This window comes from Myxocyprinus asiaticus, chromosome 6 (genome assembly GCF_019703515.2).
Source record: "Myxocyprinus asiaticus isolate MX2 ecotype Aquarium Trade chromosome 6, UBuf_Myxa_2, whole genome shotgun sequence".
Classification (NCBI taxonomy): Eukaryota; Metazoa; Chordata; class Actinopteri; order Cypriniformes; family Catostomidae; genus Myxocyprinus; species Myxocyprinus asiaticus.
In genome coordinates, this window is record NC_059349.1 from 13195861 (window position 1) to 13214211 (window position 18351).

Below are 18351 nucleotides of genomic sequence, written 5' to 3' on the forward strand. Positions count from 1 at the left end.
TGAAATTAGATGTGACAGATGTTTGAGATATATGAAAGCAACAGGATTATATTCGAGAACATACGTTTGTGTGTGTGTGTATATATATATTATGTCAGATCTGTACTTCCGCGTCGCTGTTCCACACTCCAGTTCAGTTGGTGGCGGTAATTCACCAAAAGCTGGTTTGCCAACCGTCAAAAAATCAAGAGAACAAGAAAAAGGTCGTTACACAGTATAGAAGCTCTCTGGTATGAAAGCATGTATATTAATGAGATTACGTGACGTTAGCCCAGTACAGCTCACGGATTTGTTGCAAGGCAGACGTTGGTATGTAAATGCAAGTCAGCTAGCAAATGAAAAGACTTCACTTTCCTCATGAATATTAAATTAGCTACATGATTGGACACTCCAGAAAACGTTCAGAGCTTCGCCAAAATGGCGTAATTAATATTCATAAGGGAGTAATGAATAAGGTAATTTTGCAGATTCAGAGTGCCTACGGATTACATGAGCACGTGTTACGTTTATAAACATTGTTTATTAAAATGTATTGATTAATTAAAATAGGAAAACAGCAGGAGGAGGAGGAATATTATGATGGACGAAGCGAATCGAGCAGATCCTCCGAATTGGATCCAGCAACACGCTGTGGTAAGAGCGAGACATATGCGTGTGAAACTAAACTGATACACTGAATATCTGGACCATAGAGTCTTTAATTTGATGTTCTCTTTAGTACCAAGACCTGATGCGTTTTAATGTAGGTGACAGTGCTCAAGTACACGCTGCCTTCCTGGTGTACATGGACCTGACAGAAGGTGAGGAAGTACTCCTAACATTGTTGTCAACAATATTGGTAACAAACAGGAGCTCAAATTTCACGTGTTTTGTATCGCCGTATTAAGCTTTGAAACGCCGTTTTCTAAACGCCGTTAGGCGTTACATACGTCTCCGCTGTCCAAAACTGTTTATTCAACTACTCACACAGAATTTGACTCATGGTTTGAGTTCAGGTTTAACAGCTAGGTGACTAACTAAATGCAGTTTTCCTTCATGTGTTCTGCTGTCTAAATTCGGAACCATCCGAATAAACTGTTTTCCCATGGATTATTTAATCTGCAGCCTGAGCATTTAGAAGTCTTCCCCCTTGCCCACTCCAGACTCCTATGAATGGTTTTAATTCTGAAAATGTAAAAATAGTTATGAGAATGAGTACATCAGTGCTTTTCCAATATTTGCAACACACACACATACTCCACTTTTCAGGAGTTTGGAATCACTAAGAATGTTTTTCACGTTTTGAAAGAATTTGCTATTTTAGTTAGCTTGCAAAGTTTGTGAAAACCAATAGCCAGTTTAGTTAGTCACCTAGCTGTTAAACCTGAACTCAAACCACGAGTCAAATTCTGTGTGAGTAGTTGAATAAACAGTTTTGGACAGCGGAGATAAAATCCTTACCTATTACGTGATGACAGAAGGACATCAGGTCGTGGATTATGTGTCAACAAAAGTCGGGTGCAGTCATTTAATGTGCGTTTGCACTGTGAAACTAAATAAATCGTTGCCGTTAATTATTTGAATCCTCCGACTTGCCATAGATACCTCAAACGCGATAGAGGAGGAGTTATGTACATGAGCAAATTAATGCGCTAATTAAGTTACCTGAGGCGCTAAAATAACGCGCGTTAACTTAACGCGTGACGGCGTACGGCGTTTCAAAGCTTAATACGGCGATACAAAACACGTGAATTCTGACACTCTTGGCTTTCCATACTTCTCCGGCAGTGCGCGGCTGGTCAGATGTGGCTGGAGTTTCCTGTCCAGAGTTACACGCAGTTCTACTGGAGGCTCGAGAGAAAGAGGGAGACACAGTCCAGATGATCTACCCTCTGCCTTCACACAGATCCATCAAACACAGAGAGTAGGACACACAGTCTCACAGTTTATAATGGAATGTTTTCTGGTAATGATCAATAATGGAATCTTTAGATTACACTTTACAGTAATCTAATATGATTACTTACTGGATGTTTTGAGAAAATATCACTTTAAGTGTACTAAGTAGGAACAAACTGTTGGTTTGTAGTGTCACTGGAGAAAATAATGTGGTTACAGGGTTGTGCATAAAATATTGGACATTTTTGTTAATGAAATTTAAGTTCAGATATAAACCAGTTCATTAAATATCAATTGAACAGACTGTCAAAATTATGACATTGTATGTTTTTAATTGGATACAGTCAAGAAGTGCCTTATGTTTAGAAGTGCCTAACAAGTCACTGTGATGTCATTTTACATCTTTCAGGTTAAGATGTATATTGGACAGAGGTGCTCCGATGCTCTTGTGTTCAGTGGCGTCTGACTCAAGTCTGGTGTACCAGAGGCTGTGTGATGGTTTTCTGACCCCTGACCCCCCAGTGGACATCAAAGACCAAGGCCGTCGACAGCATCGCAAGCGAAGGTTGCAGACGTGAAACGGACATCCAGATCTAGCTTAAACAAATATACAGCCAGTAGCTATTAAGAACGGTTTAAGTACAGATGATTAAGATCAGCTTGAGCATGGACCATATTTGTGTGTATAATGCTGAGCTTATAAATAGGGGTTTGGTCTTCATCCTACAATTGTCCTGTAGCAGTAAATCACGAGGCAGATATATTTACAGTATCAAACAGACTACACCAATCAGCTGCTCCTCTTTACTCAAACAAATACTTGAAATATCAGTTGTGTAAAATTACACCACAAAAACGTAACAGTGCAGAGAAAACAGACCATAAACAAAATATTGGCAAATAGAAAGTGATGTCTCGCATTAAATTCTCATAGTCAACACAGAGATAATAATTTCTTTAGAAACAATATGCCTTTGCTTAAGAGATCTTTTTTAAAAGGATAGTTCACCCAAAAATGAAAATTCGCCCATCATTTACTCACCCTCATGCCATCCCAGATGTGTATTACTTTTTTCTGCAGAGCATAAATTACGATTTTTAGAAGAATATCTCAGCTTTGTAGGTCCATACAATGTAAGTGAATGGTGGCCAGAAAGTACATAAAGGCAAGATAAAGTAATCCATCAGACTCCAGTGGTTTAATCAATGTCCTCTGAAGTGATCCAATTGGTTTTGGGTGAGAACAGAACAAAATAAAACTATTTTTTTCACTATAAATCTTGACATCAGCAGTCTCCTTGGCAATCATTATTTCAGGCTCAATTACATCTAGCGCTCTACACATGCGTCAAGCACTAGGAAGTGTAATCAAGCTTGAAATCATGATTGTGCCTAGAGACTACAATGGCAAGATGTACAGTGAAAATTGAGTTACATTTTCTGTCTATTTTTACACAAAACCAATTAGATAGCTTCAGAAGATATGGATTAAACCACTGGAGTCTGATGGATTAATTTTATGCTTCCTGGCAACCATTCACTTGCATTTTATGGACCTACAGAGCTGAAATATTCTATAAAAAAAATATGTGTTCAGCAGAAGAAAGTCACACATCTGGGATGGCATGAGGGTGAATAAATGAGAGAATTTTCATTTTTGTGAACTATCCCTTTAATTGGTTAATGTGCATTTATTTGTTCTGTATTTTTGGCAATATCATCTGGCCCAACTTTATATAGAGAAAATAAAAAGTGTGCTTATGGCTATGGTATGTTTATCATTACTGTCATAACTAAAAGAAAGGAGCACTTTCTGGTAATAAAATGTATCTATGTAAAATATTTGGAAGGCTGGTTTTGAAACTTGCATTGGTATTCAACTCTATTTAGAAGAACATTAAATGTAAATGTCAAGCTAACTTGTAATATCAACCTGTTTTATAAAACAAAATGAGTATCTGATAACTATGACCTTAAAATACTACAACTGGTGTCTCTAAACATGACTCTGCTAGATGCTGTGATCTATTTCCATCATTCAATTGAATTTAAAGGGATAGCTCACCCAAAAATTAATGTTCTTTCATCATTTACTCAATGGTTGTTCCAAACATGTATGACTTACTTTCTTAAAAAACACAAAAGATGATGTTATGCAGAATGTGAGAGACTGATCTTTCTTACAGTGTGATTGGTTACTGAGACTGAACATTCACTGAATCTCTTCAATTGTGTTCCAAGTAAATGATGATAGAATTTTTAATTTTAGTTGAACTTTCCATTTAAACCTCAAGACCAGCACTATAGGAACTGTACTGTGGTCATCCAACAACAATTCTAGTGATGATACATACAGCACCACTGTCCTGAGCATTGTAACACATAACTCAAAAGAAAAGGTTAAAAAAAGACATAATACATTTGTGGGTGAAAAATACTTTGCTCACATAGTTAAAAAAAAAAAAACACACACACACACACTTGAATGCTAGAAATGGTCTGTCTTGTCACAGTCCATACGCTTTCATGTTTTAACAGCACCTACAGAATTGGCAAGTAATTCCCCCTTAGTGTGAATCCCAGAGAGGAGATATCATCTCTGCTTTGTGTCCACCACTTTCCTGATGGTACATGTGCTGTCTTTAAGTATGTAGTGCCCAAAAGATGTCCATCTTGAAAATTCCACTTCAAAGGGAGGGCAAAATCCAAGATCTTGTGCATGTCTCTCTGTTATTTGTAGTCTGAGTAGAAGGCTTATGGGTAGTGTAAGGCAAGGGATTGAGGAACTGTCTGAAAATGTCTTTCCAAACTTGGGCCAAATCCCAGTTCCCTTAAACATGCCCTTTCCATGTACCACCCCCCCTTATAAATACTGGTCCTCAAGAGTCTAAAATACTGACCTGTCAGACATCTGGAAGAAATGTGTGGTATGCAAACTGAGGGTGACTTTCAACCTTGTTATTAAGCCTACACTCTTAATAATTAGCATTTGTTGGGCGAGGGGCATAGGAAGAAGTCTTAAGGAACATTGGGGCAGGATTATCTGCTGTTGGCCCAAGTTAAGGTCTCGGCATGCTATGTCATATCCTCGTACTCCGAGCAGTAGTCCGGTCCCTGTAAAAGTGAAAGTGAAAATTAGGAAAAGGAACCTCTGCAAACAGTAATGAATAAACAGCAGGGTTGGGAACCAAGAACCGGTTTTCAGAATGGTTCCATTTAAAAAAAATAAAATAAAATATCAGAACCGTATGATCTTTTTAGTTAATCGAAATCAAATATTTCTTCCAAAAAAGTACTCGAGGAACCGGAATCGTTACGAGGAATCAGAAACCGAATCATTAAATTTCTTATGATTCCCATCCCTAGTAAACAATGATGATAGTAGAGGTTACACTCACTGAGCACTTAATTAGGCCACCTTAGTCTCAGCTTCAGACAGCACACCCACAGTCTGTGTACTAACCGTCTAATGCTTATAGCATACACATCTGGAAAAGGCTTTCTCGAACAATCAGCTCAAATCTGATTGGCTGGTTCGACAGTACTTCCGTGAGGAGACGCACACAGCACGTTTTATCAGTCTGCCTTGAAGTCGAGTCGTGTTCACAAGGTTTCTTGTTGATACAATGAGTGCTTTTGAGGACTAAATAATGACAGAATTTGCCACCGCGACCCGGTCCCAGATAAGGGGTTGAAGATGGATGGATGGATCAATAACAAGTAAAAAAAAAAAAAAAAAAAATCTGCCAGACATTTACCAAGTTAGTGACAAAAAAATCTTTAAAGATATTCAGCTGCATAACCTGATTTGTTTACTTCGTTATGAATTTGAAATTCTTTATAATGAGGTTCTGTGCTGTACTTGGACTTGTACAAATTTTCAGCTATTTTCCTGTGTATTTTCTGTGCAGTTGCTCACGGAGACTTGTGCACCATTATATAAATGATTTATTCCCTATGTCAGTCTTTTATTATGGTATGATACATCTTCGATAACCCTGCCCCTAAACACCACGTCATGACAAACCTGACTGTGATTGGTCGCTTAAGTCAGTTAGATGGCTTTTCTTGTCTAAATAGGTGGTTTTTGGCCAATTGAAGTGGCTATAGACCCCAAGGCCTGTGCCGCAGTCATAGGTCTGACTACGCGAGACTAGGAACACCTGTTCACCTACATATTAATGCTTTTATCTAATCAGCCAATTGTGTGGCAGCAATGCATAAATTCACACAGATATGGGTCAGGAGCTTCAGTTAATGTTCACATCAACCATCAGAATGGGAAAAAAAAAAATTTATCTCAGTGATTTCGACTGTGGCATGATTGTTGGTGCCAGACGGGCTGGTTTGAGTATTTCTGTAACTGCTGATCTCCTGGGATTTTCAAGCACAACAGTCTGTAGAATTTACTTCGAATGGTGCCAAAAACAAAAAAAACATTCAGTGAGCGGCAGTTCTGCGGACAGAAACGCCTTGTTGATGAGAGACGTCAACGGAAAATGGCCAGACTGGTTTGAGATGAAAGAAAGATGACCACTCTGTACAATTGTAGTGAGCAGAATGCACAACACGTCGAACCTTTAGGCTAAAATACTAAAATAGTGTTTCCAGAACCACTATTTAGTAGTGAATGAATCTACAGTGTCACGACAAAAAAAGAAAAAGCAGCGTCTAAAAAAACGTAGCGCTCCTGTGCGCAACACTGAAAACAAAAACAAACAAACAGTGACACGCACAACAAAGATGTATGTATAGCGCATGTTTACATAGTAAAACTGGAAAAACATTGTGGACAGACGCAAAAATGTGTTCAGTGTGAACGTCCCGCTTAGGGTCAAGGAGGGGTACCACCAGGGCACACATTTTGTAATTTTTTCTAGACACGCGGACATCGGCGCATGTGCCTGCCGTTGGCTGTACTAAAAAGAGCATCACAAAGCAGTTGTAGTGTGCATACGTTGAACTTGTCTGTATTGGCTTGCAGCCTAAAGTGTATACTTATAAATGCTTGACCATGGATAAGGATAAACAAAGTATACCCTAGCCTTTACTGTATTATTTTCACTTAAAGCTTATGATATAGTGTACTTACAGACTGGCTGTTCATATGTGTAGTTAAACATATATGAACAGTTGTTAAAAACATTAAAATATGTTCAAATTTGTTCATATGCTGCCTCAAAAGAACAAAAAGAATCAATGGAATCGTTGCAGAAACAAAATTGTCAAGTGGAATCAGAATTGGGACCCGGACTGTCACATTTCTTTCGGTTCCCATCCCAAATGCACTTCACGCACCTTTTCAATCTTCTCATCCAGCATCCTAAAGAACTCCTGCTGGCTCTCTGAAGAGTGGATGCTGGAGGACATTCAAGACTTAGTAAACATTAATCATCTTCTCATAATTTCCTTACATAATTCTTAGTACTCAAGAGCAGAAACCAACACACGCACTCACCTTATCTTATTACTATTTCCGGTGGCATCTTTATGCCTGCCCTTGTGCAAAATTGTGCTCTTTTCCTGAAACACATACATAGAAAAATGTATGTTCTGAATGTACATAGAAAATGATCTAAATATGCATTACACAATGAGTGTGTCTCAGTCTTTACCAAGTTCTCTTGGTTGCGTGTGTTCAGGCTCTCCTCTTCTCCATGCATGTACTTCATCTTCTCAACTCCTTTCAGTTTGTACTCATCTACAACAGAGAGTAAACTACGTTACTTAAGGTTGCTGGTTCAAGCCCCACTAAGTGACCAAAAGCACTTAACTCCACGTTTCTCCAGGGGTTATCATCCTTGTGATAAGTGTACTGCAAGTCACTTCAGATAAAAGCGTCTGCTAAATGGCTATTTATTCCTTACATAGGAATATAGGAAATAAACTGCTTTTTTTAAATAAACTACAACTGTGTGACCGAAAAATAGTTCGACTTGGGTTCTCAATCTCTAGATGATACATACTAAGGCTGTCAAAATAAAATTCAAAATTTGAATGTTTGTTGAATTTAAGATAAAAACACACATTTGAATGCTAAAATGAGCATTCGAATTTTGGATGTATGTCAAGCACTGACAATGACTGACTGATTGATTCATAGGCTAAAATAGAAGCAGTGCAACATATAAAACAGAATGCAGGCCTTTCAAGACACATTCTAAAGGCTGAATTTCCTTTTAAATTGACAAAGTGTCCAAAAAATGCATCACGTCTGCACAAGACATTGAAAAAACACTGAAACGTTTGGAGTGAACCGCCCCTTAGGTGGAGGTCTTTGGCAGTTGTATCTGTACTATGCCTTGGCTTGTTCTTATGAACGTCTCATTTGATCATTTAGCCCGTCTCCCAGTGAACGAATATGCATGTGAGTTGTAGTTCATGTATAATTCATCAATCATTTTAAGATTAATCTAAGCAAGAGTTTTCTTATGTCTAATTTTAGGTCCCTAATATACATGTATTTACTGACAAAAATATACTCTTAGCATTCGAAACAAAGTATATCTCAGCCTAACTTTGCTCTGTTGCGTTTGGACGCATTGTTCTATCGTCATGTTTGTTTCAGCTGGATAAGGCTTGTGTTCCAGTAAGGTCTGCATCAGCCTTGAGGGAAAGATAGCCCCTCTCTTTCGTTCTCTCTACTGATGTCATTGCAGTGATTGTTTGGAGTTTTGAGAGTCATATGACTAAGTCAGAGGAACAGGATGCCAAGGGTATCTAAAAGAGCCCTCTCGATTTGACTCACCTCTGACCCATATTGGCAGCCAACTTGAGGTTAAATTCTCAACTAATTTTCTGTTTCTCTCTATTGCTTTTGGGAATGTGGAGAACTTTGTCTTTAGGAAACTCTCTCTCAACTGGATTGGAAGTCAACTTTGACTCCTGGTTTTTGTTACGACCCTTTTTGGGCTGAAATCTGAACTCTTACAGATTGGCAGTGAATGGAGTCGTTTGGCTTATTAATATTGATGGGACACACCTGTGCCAGAAATGCTGCATGGCATTTAAGCGGTCTTCACTCCCTTCTCTTCCCCATTCAGACGTATTATTTTTGGTTTCTGTTATAATTCATTTATGTAAACATTTTCCTTTAATAAATATATTTTTTATAAGAATTTAACCAATGTGTGGTCTCCCTCTTTATCACAGCTTACGAGCCGGTCGTGACACTTCATTGTTCATACTGGTTTATCTAATGGGTATAATAGCATTCCCCTACACTGCATAAGTTTTAGGTACGTACATACAGTTTTATTTAAAGGGGACCTATTATGCAAAATTCACTTTTACATGGTGTTTGAACATAAATGTGAGTCGGCAGTGTGTGTACACAACCACCCTACAATGTTAAAAGTCCACCTACTCCTCTTTCTTATATTTCTATTAATCAAAAACTGTGTCTCAAAATGATCGGTTTTCGTTTCTGCTCTAAAGTGACGTCACTTTAGAGCAGGCCTCGCCCACGACTGGTGACGGACTCCACCCTATTATCATAGATCCTCTCCCGAGTGATCGACACACAGTCTGCCATTTTTTTCCGCGCTGGAGCAGCTACATTGAGAAGAATAATATCTCAGCTTCGTAAGCGTCATAAGTGTTCTGTTGTTGGCTGTAAAAGTGAACATAAGAGTCTTCATGTACTCCCAGCATCAAAGCCACTGAAGACGCAGTGGACAAGTTTTGTTTTTGAAGCAAATGTGCCCCAAAACATAAAATTTGTTTGTTTGTTTAAATAATTTTCCACTGGACTGCTTTGTGAATGAGGGTCAATATTGTGAAGGTTGCACGGGAAAGGACGAGTCGGGACGCTCAGACACCGTCAAAGTAAGGCTTTTATTTTCTGCCCTCTGCACAGGCTGTACACTCTCTCTAGTGTTTTCCTGGGTTCACTCAGATAGCTTCACCAATAACAAAAACTCTCCATATACATCTTAAAAGACATGCAGCTTTTTGACATTCAGGACACACGCCAACACTGGACTGACGTGTCGTTCTCTCTCTGCTTCTGATGGTGGCGTGGTTGTTTATATGTCGCTCTCCCCAGCTCACTGGAATTAGAGACAGGTGTTAGACATAATTTAGCTCCGGCGCAAGCGCCCTTACTGCTTTCTCTCTTTCCGGACGGGCGCTCAACCACGCCCTCACTGCCACAAATATAAAGCAGGATTTTCCAAAAATTTTATTCTCAAGCATGGATCAGTACCAACAGTTCGTGTTCCAGCTTTAGTATCACACTTTATATTTTGTTAATGTTTGCAAATCGCCTCTCTGAATGTGCTTGTTAGCTGATTCCACGGCTAATGCAGCTAAAGTCACAATTGTCTCTGATTGTATTCACGGAGACCAGAGCTATGTCGTTATTTTTACGCTTACTGTCTGTATAATAATAGGGGGCGGGGAGCAGCAGCTCATTTGCATTTAAAGAGACACACACGAAAACAGCGTGTTTTTGATTCCACCTAAAAAAAAATTTAAAAAAATAAAAAAAGAGGCATTTACAACATGGTATAATAAATGATCCGTGGGGTATTTTGAGCTGAAACTTCACAGACACATTCTGGGGACACCTGAGACTTATATTACATCTTGTAAAAAGGGCAATAATAGGTCTCCTTTAATGAAAAACAATGTGATACCGGCAGTATTATGAAGCTTGAATCTGTGGTAGTACTACGGCACCATTAAAGGCTACTGTGCAAACCAGGTTAACATAGAACCGTTTATTGAAGCGTTTATTTCTTGTTTTACTGTTTTACTAAAGATTTGAGAATATGAACCAGCTAAATTTACTGACTTCATCATTTTACACACTTTTGGAAAATTCAAACTTAGTTTCTCAGCCCTGTTGACAGCCCTAATGCATATTAACATCACATGTTATGTGAAGACAAACAGCCTACAATGATTTCGAAAAAGTAGTCCATATAAAATACATATGACCATTTCTTATGTATGAGATGGGCAGAGAAGGATTGGAGGTATGCGCTCTGTTCATGTATGTGCGCTGTGCACGTGCTCTGCATATGCATCAAGTGCAAGGAAGGTTAGATTCCACTGGTTACAGAGCTAGGGCTAGTAGAAATCTGGGGAAAAGCCTACTTTATTCATGCATTTTGAGAAATCAGATGTAATATAAGTATAACAAATAACAAAAATGAACAGTATTTTACATGTTTGCATGTACGTTTTATTGAAGCTGTGAGATTTCCTCACTCAGTCTCTCTGAAATGTTGTGGGAGCGTTCAGTGACAGTCAATTCGGCAGGTGTCAGTTTTCTTTGAACATTATTCATGGGAACCCACACTTTTCCTCAGTAGACATTTTGAATGATGTTCTTGGTCCAGGTGGGTGGAAGAATTTGACAAAAACGTCACAGTTTTCCACGCTGATGTCCTCAACCAATGGTGTGTCTTTAATGCATTGAGTTTCTCAGCCAGAGAAACAAATATTTAATCCATAGGGAGAACGGCAGTGATCACATCTGCTCTGTCAGTCATAACCCACTGCTTAAAGGTGATGTTATCAGAAAGTATGTCATCTTTGTCTCACTCTTCAAGCATCTGCAGTAAGGCCTCTATACCTGGACACTGGTCACACTTGTTGAGCATGCAGTCATAACTGTTTATGTCACAGACTAGTAGTTCCAGCAGGTCCTTGTAGTCCAGATATAGCTTTGCTGACTCAACCATCAGCTTGATGTTCTGATGTTGTGTGCAGACACAGACAGTGTGAGTTCCAGATGCTCCTGCCAGCACACACTATTTTGGCCTCAGTTCACAAAATTTTGCTCTCCCAATCTTTAACTTTCGGTACTGATTTTTAAACTCCACATACAGTTTATTACGTTTAATTAAATACTAAACGCTTTTGTTTATGAAGTTTTTGAAGAACCCTGTGATAGATCATGCTTCACTGTTTCCAATATCAAAAGTAGTAACATTTTAGACCTCACTGACAAGCATAAGCTATTGTATGTCAATCATAAACAATTACTGTAAAATACTGTTCATTTTTATTATTGGTTATGCTTATATTACATCTGTTCATTTCTCAAAATGCATGAATAAAGAAGGCTTTTACCCAGATTTCTACTAGCCCTGGCTCTGTAACCAGTGGAATCTCAAACTCAAAACATTTAAAGCAAAATGCTACCATAAAGGACTTATTTTTGTGAAAATTTCAGGTTCCTATCTGGTCCCCCACCACAGATATTCAACCCGAAAGTGAGGGGAATTAAAAAAATAATTGCACTTTCTCACCCCCATAAAAAAAGAGAAGTCTCAAACCCTAAAAAATTAAGACTGAGACTCGAACCATTCGCATTATAAATTGACCCTAAAAGTGGAACTTTGAGCAATCTTGTGCATTACATTAGGACTTAGGTTCTAAGTCTAAGGAACAAGAATGTGCAAAATATATATGTATATGTACCTTATAATGTGCTCTAGAGATCAGTTTTTGTTTCAAGGAGCTAGGACCATCCTGAGCCGAGATATCGAGGTTTCTGCAAACAGCCGTATAACCAAAATTTGTCGTGTGCCATGACACAAAGATGGCAGTCGTGGTTAAAAAAAGTAAAATAAAAATAAAAAAGTATTTGCAATACCAATACATAGAGGTAATCACATAAAAAAAAAAATAGGAAAATTAAAAATGGTCAAGCAACCTGTATTGGACCACTTGAGATGGACTGACCCTATATTTAGGTCTGTTTCTCAAAAAAAAACCCTAAACAATCGTATCGCTTTAGAAGACAGATTAAACCACTCGAGTCATACACCTATCAGTCACAACATTAAAACCACCTGCCTAATATTGTGTAGGTCCCCCTCGTGCCGCCAAAACAGCACCAACCCGCATCTCAGAATAGCATTCAGAGATGTTATTCTTCTCACCACAATTGTACAGAGCGGTTATCTAAATTACCATAGACTATGTCAGTTCAAACCAGTCTGACCATTCTCTATTGACCTCTCTCATTAACAAGGTGTTTCCATCCTGCAGAACTGCCGCTCACTGGATGTTTTTTGTTTCTGGCACCATTCAGAGTAAATTCTAGAGACTGTTGTGCGTGAAAATCCCAGGAGCTCAGCAGTTTCAGAAATACTCAAACCAGCCCATCTGGCACCAACAATCACGCCACTGTCGAAATAACTGAGATCACATTTTTTTTCCACATTCTGATGGTTGATGTGAACATTAACTGAAGCTCCTGACCTGTACCTGAATGATTTTATGCACTGCACTGCTGCCACACGATTGGCTGATTAGATAATTGCATGGATGATTGTTGGTGCCAGATGGGCTGGTTTGAGTTTTTCTGTAACTGCTGATCTCCTGGGATTTTCCAGAATCCCATCTTTTGGTGCCAAAAACCAAAAACATCCAGTTAGCGGTGGTTCTGTGGACGGAGATGCCTTGTTGATGAGAGAGGTCAATAGAGAATGGTCAGACTGGTTTGAACTGACAAAGTCTACGGTAACTCAGATAACCACTCTGTACAATTGTGGTGAGAAGAATATCATCTCAGAATGCTATTCTGAGATGCGTATTGGCACTGTTTTGGCGGCACGAGGGGGACCTACACAATATTAGGCAGGTGGTTTTAATGTTGTGGCTGATCGGTGTATATTTTATGTTTATCTTTCCCCCGTTAAAAGAAATTATCATACACTACATTTTGAGCTGGGGACCTCTATTTGAGTTAACACGGAATAACCCTTAAAATAATTTTTATAGTTGAGGTTTGGCATGTCACACTGCTACCACTGCTTGTAATGTAATGTCAACTACCTAAAAGAATGCTAAAGCATTTGACCTGAAGATATGTGGAAGCACAGCTGGGATACTGACCAGAGAAGGCATCTCCATTGCTGTAGGCCTTTCCCCGGCCCTCTTCATCACTTGGTACAGGTGACAACTGCTTGGCTGAGGTGCAGCCCATCGCCTCACTCCCTCTCCTCTCCTTCCTGCATGGCACTCTCTATGGCACCTGACCACAGCAACACAAACAATACAATCTGGCAAATGAAAGTATGAATTTGCATTGATATACAGCAGAAAAGTATTAAATGCCCTAACGAAGCATTCCACATAAAACAGACTACTTTGGTTATTAAAGGAACTAGTCTATCTGTACTGGCTTATGCTGAACTTCAATTTAATATCTGGGTGTCACATTTGTGTATCCTGGTTGTGCAGCTGATATGAATTTGAGTTAATAGGACACTGACCTCAGTTGCAGATGCTGATGTTAGGAGATCAGTGACTTCTGGTTAGTTTCTGTGCAATAGTGAGGTCTGATCTTAAGTCAGACTGAAAAGTATATGATGACATCATGATGACAAGAGAAGATGAGCCAGACAAAGAGTTTGTTAAGATTCAATGCATAAATACAAAGCTGAGGTTAACTTTAGTCAGGGGTTAAATTGGGGTGGGACTGTCCATTATGGTTGTTAGGGTTCCCCCTCTTCAAAAATGCTAATTTGACCCGACTATAACCATGAGACTGACTTGGAGTAAAAAGTTCTTCTGGTGTCAGGTGATTTTTAGCGAATGTATGAAGTCAGTTCTCTTCAAGTTCACACAGGTGTCCAAGCAGATTAATCATATGGACATGTTCCACTAACATTTGACAACCAGAAAGTGTCCAAATAAAACAAGGAAAGCACAAGGCCCAGACGGTGTTTCACCCGCTTGTCTAAAATCCTGTGCTAACCAGCTGGCCCCCATCTTCACACTGATCTTCAATAGATCACTGGAGCAGTGTGATGCCCCATGCTGCTTCAAATGCTCAATCGTCATTCCTGTCCCAAAGAAACCCAAAATCACAGGACTTGTAATCACGGGACTACAGACCCATCGCTCTAACGTCTGAGGTCATGAAGTCATTTGAGAGACTGGTGTTGGCCCACCAGAAGGACATCACTGGACCCTTTCTAGATCCTCTTCAATATGCTTATCGAGCAAACAGATCTGTGGATGATGCAGTCAACATGGGATTGCATCATATCCTGCAACATCTGGACAGACCAGGGACATATGCAAAGATCCTTTTTGTGGACTTCAGTTCAGCTTTCAACACCATCATCCCAGCTATACTCCAGAATAAATTACACCAACTCTGTTCCCATGTCTATCTGTCAGTGGATCACCAGCTTTCTGAAAGACAGGCAGCAGCTTGTGAGACAGGGGAAATTCACTTCCAGCACCTGTACAATCAGCACTGGTGCCCCCCAGGGATGTGTGCTCTCTCCCCACTAATCTTCTCCCTGTATACAAATGACTGCACCGCCAAGGACCCCTCTGTCAAGCTCCTGAAGTTTGCAGATGACACCACTGTCATCGGCCTCATCCAAGATGACAATGAGTCTGCATACAGAAGGGAGGTTGAACAGCTGGCTGTCTGGTGCAGTCAAAACAACTTTGAGCTGAACACGCTCAAAACGGTGGAGATGATTGTGGACTTTAGGAGGAGCCCCTCAACACTGTCCCCCTCACCATTCTAAACAGCACTGTGGCAGCAGTGGAGTCATCCAGGTTCCTGGGCACTACCATTTCACAGGAACCGAAGTGGGAGACCCACATTGGCCCCATTGTGAAAAAGGCCCAGCAGAGGTTGTACTTCCTTCACCAGTTGAGGAAGTTCAACCTGCCACAGGTGCTGCTGATACAGTTTTACTCAGCAGTCATTGAGTCTGTCCTCTGCACTTCAATAACTGTCTGGTTTGGTTCAGCTACGAAATCTGATATCAGAAGACTACAAAGGACAGTTCGGACTGCTGAGAGGATTATTGGTTGCCCCCCCCCCCCTTCAAGAACTATACACTTCCAGAGTGAGGAAAAAGGCTGGAAAAATCACTCTGGACCCCACTCACCCACAATATATTGTCATATTGTATTTCTATATATACTTTATTTTCTATTCACTTTTTATTTTTATTCTATTTTTTTATTATTATCTCTGTTTTGTTTTTTTATTGTTTGTGCACTGGAAACTTCTGTCACCAAGACAAATTCCTTGTAAGTGTAAGCATACTTGGCAATAAAGCTGATTATTTTTCTGAAATACTTTTTGTCTTAATTTTGAAGAACATATCTGTGGTGCCTTGATCCAAATAAAAAAAATAAAAAAGGTAATTCTGACTTTATATCTCAATTTAAGGTATAAAGTTGCAATTGCATTAGTCACAATTGTGAGGTCGCAATTGCGCAAGTTTATATCTTAGAATTGCCAATTTTGCGAGTTTGCATCTCAGAATTTCGCGAGTTTGCAACTCAGAATTTCGCGAGTTCGTATCGAGTTTGTATCTCAGAATTGCGAGTTTGCATCTCAGAATTTTGCGAGTTGGTATTTTAGAATGGTATCTCAGAATTTTGCGAGTTTTGGATGGAGCTCAACCAGAGTGACCATTGGGTTCTTGGTCACCTCTCTCACCAAGGCCCTTCTCCCCAGATTGCTCAGTTTGGCTAGGCAGCCAGCTCTAGGAAGAGTCCTGGTTGTTCCAAACTTCTTCAATTTAAGAATTATGGAGGCCACTGTGCTCTTGGGAACCTTCAATGCAGCCAAAGTTTATTTGTAGCCTTCCCCAGATCTGTGCCTCAACACAATCCTGTCTCTGAACTCTGCAGGCAGTTCCTTTGACCTCATGGCTTGGTTTGTGCTGGAGTACAGAGTATAGATTGATGTGAAAAAAAATGATCATTTAAAGCATTTTAGCATAAGGCTGCAACATAACAAAATTTGAAAAAAACAAAAGGGGTCTGAATACATTCTGGATGCACTGTAATTGCGAGTTTGCATCTAAGAATTACAAATTTGTATCTCAGAATTTTGCTTGTTTGTATCTCTGAACAGCGAGATATAAACTCGCAATTACGAGAGAAAAAGTCACAGTTGTGAGATAAAAAGTCAGAATTACACGTATTTTTTATTCCGAGATGGGATCAAGTTTTAAAACACAACAAATTTATTTTTGTAAAATGTTTTTACTTGAAAACTGAGATCTCTCTCTTCAAATTTAATGTCACTTGTTTTGATATATTGTTATCTAATAAAATGACATTCATATATTTTTAAGTATATTACTTTTTGGGAACACAGTAAATTTAATGGATCTACATTCCATACAAAAGCTAATTTACATGAATAAAACAACTTTTTAATAATCGTGGACAGTTTTACCAAAGCAATTTGTCTTTGAAAGCAAAATTTCATTTCTTGAACAAAATCATCATCCAATCAGAGCACAAATGCAGCAGCTGGAGCCTCGGGCATAAAGGGCCCATGTGTGGCATCAAAAGAGCTGCATGCAGTGGCAGCCAATTCAATGAGGCTGAACTAATCGCTCTCAGAGGTTAGAAAGAACCGTTAACATCCAAATCACAGCGCTCAAAAACAAGTGACAACTGCTCATACAATAGAAAGATAAGCTGTGATGATTAATTAACAGTTTAATGCGTTTGTGCAAGAACATACAGCAACGATAATGACCTGCAAGCAAATAGTGATACAAATATTCACCACAGAATGTCCACGGTTAGTTTTTCTTTCAAAAGTAACATTAAATCTTGTGGCCTAGAACTGAATGTGCAGAATAATCAACACTTTTTGGCGAAACAACAAGCAAGCAAGCACACAAACTGGTTGTCCCCACTGAAATATATCTATTGTATAATCACCTACACGCACAAACTGATATTAATGTGTTTCCAACCAAAACATCTTCGTTTGTAAATGTGATGTTTTGTTTTGTTGTGTTGTTAATGCTGAACACCATTACATGAAAAACAAAAACAAAGGTGGTGACACAAAGGCATATTTCACTTGATATCTTTAAAGTGCATTCACAGAATGATGCACGGACCAGGTAAGAGCATAATAAATGACTTAAAGAAGCCAATCTTACCTTCAGTGCAGATGCAGAGGTTAATCGTGCTGTTCGAGATCATCAGCAGAAAAAGCGCTCACAGACGAGAATAATCGATGCATCGAATCATCGAAGTGACAGACAGAAGCGCTACAGCGCGATCAGCTCACAGACCATTGCATTGATTTTAAGCAGCCAAACATATTTAAAAAGGTTTAATTCGAGACTAAATACACATTCTGTGATGCTCCAAATTAATTGGCACTAGATATTGTTGGACTGTTCGTTTATGGAAACATTTTGGAAGATTTAAAAAAATGTATGAGCTACTGAACACTTGCCTTTGAATGTTTGGTTTTTATGACTTTACTAACTAAAAAGAGAAACGGAAGTAACTAAAAGCCTATAGGCTATTTATTGGTTTTCAAAAAAAAAAAAATGTAAACTAAGTCTGCACTTTCTTTTAAAATGATTGTTTTGTAAGGTACTGATACCTCATTTATATTATTATAATACCTTTTTATGTCAGTTATTTCATTTTCATTTAAATAATTGTATCGTTTATCGTTTTTCTGAAAATAAAACAAATATTGCATTGTCC

General features: G+C 39.0%; 2 protein-coding genes across 4 annotated transcripts; one reads left to right on the forward strand and one right to left on the reverse strand.

Moving 5' to 3' along the window:
- Positions 1-291: 291 nt before the first annotated feature.
- On the forward strand, positions 292-3645 carry LOC127442496 (tRNA-splicing endonuclease subunit Sen15-like). 2 transcript variants are annotated; one of them, XM_051700572.1, is made up of 5 exons: positions 292-309; positions 550-633; positions 719-800; positions 1768-1903; positions 2288-3645. In XM_051700572.1, the coding sequence occupies exons 2-5, from the start codon at positions 577-579 to the stop codon at positions 2454-2456; spliced, it is 444 nt and encodes a 147-aa protein (XP_051556532.1). In that variant the 5' UTR covers positions 292-309; positions 550-576; the 3' UTR covers positions 2457-3645. The 2 variants fall into 2 exon arrangements, with proteins under 2 accessions (XP_051556532.1, XP_051556531.1); XM_051700571.1 differs by lacking the exon at positions 292-309 and adding an exon at positions 388-455.
- A 140-nt stretch (positions 3646-3785) lies between these two features.
- Positions 3786-17873, reverse strand: LOC127442499 (uncharacterized protein C1orf21 homolog). Of its 2 annotated transcripts, none has more exons than XM_051700578.1 (6): positions 17790-17873; positions 13735-13873; positions 7494-7579; positions 7337-7401; positions 7177-7237; positions 3786-4992 (listed from the first exon to the last, which is right to left on the reverse strand). In XM_051700578.1, exons 2-6 carry the CDS (start codon positions 13823-13825, stop codon positions 4954-4956), a joined length of 342 nt encoding a protein of 113 aa, XP_051556538.1. In that variant the 5' UTR covers positions 13826-13873; positions 17790-17873; the 3' UTR covers positions 3786-4953. The 2 variants fall into 2 exon arrangements, with proteins under 2 accessions (XP_051556538.1, XP_051556539.1); XM_051700579.1 differs by lacking the exon at positions 17790-17873 and adding an exon at positions 14115-15409.
- Between the last annotated feature and the right edge of the window lie 478 nt (positions 17874-18351).

Bases quoted from the DNA above. Each gene is read 5' to 3' on its own strand.
- LOC127442496 (XM_051700571.1), top strand. The intron at 634-718 runs GTAAGAGCGAGA...TGTTCTCTTTAG, and splicing joins GGATCCAGCAACACGCTGTG to TACCAAGACCTGATGCGTTT. The intron at 1,904-2,287 runs GTAGGACACACA...TACATCTTTCAG, and splicing joins AGATCCATCAAACACAGAGA to GTTAAGATGTATATTGGACA.
- LOC127442499 (XM_051700578.1), bottom strand. From the start codon at position 13,825: ATGGGCTGCACCTCAGCCAAGCAGTTGTCACCTGTACCAAGTGATGAA. The intron at 7,580-13,734 runs GTCAGTATCCCA...TCTCTGTTGTAG, and splicing joins CAATGGAGATGCCTTCTCTG to ATGAGTACAAACTGAAAGGA. The intron at 7,238-7,336 runs GTGAGTGCGTGT...AATGTCCTCCAG, and splicing joins GGAAATAGTAATAAGATAAG to CATCCACTCTTCAGAGAGCC.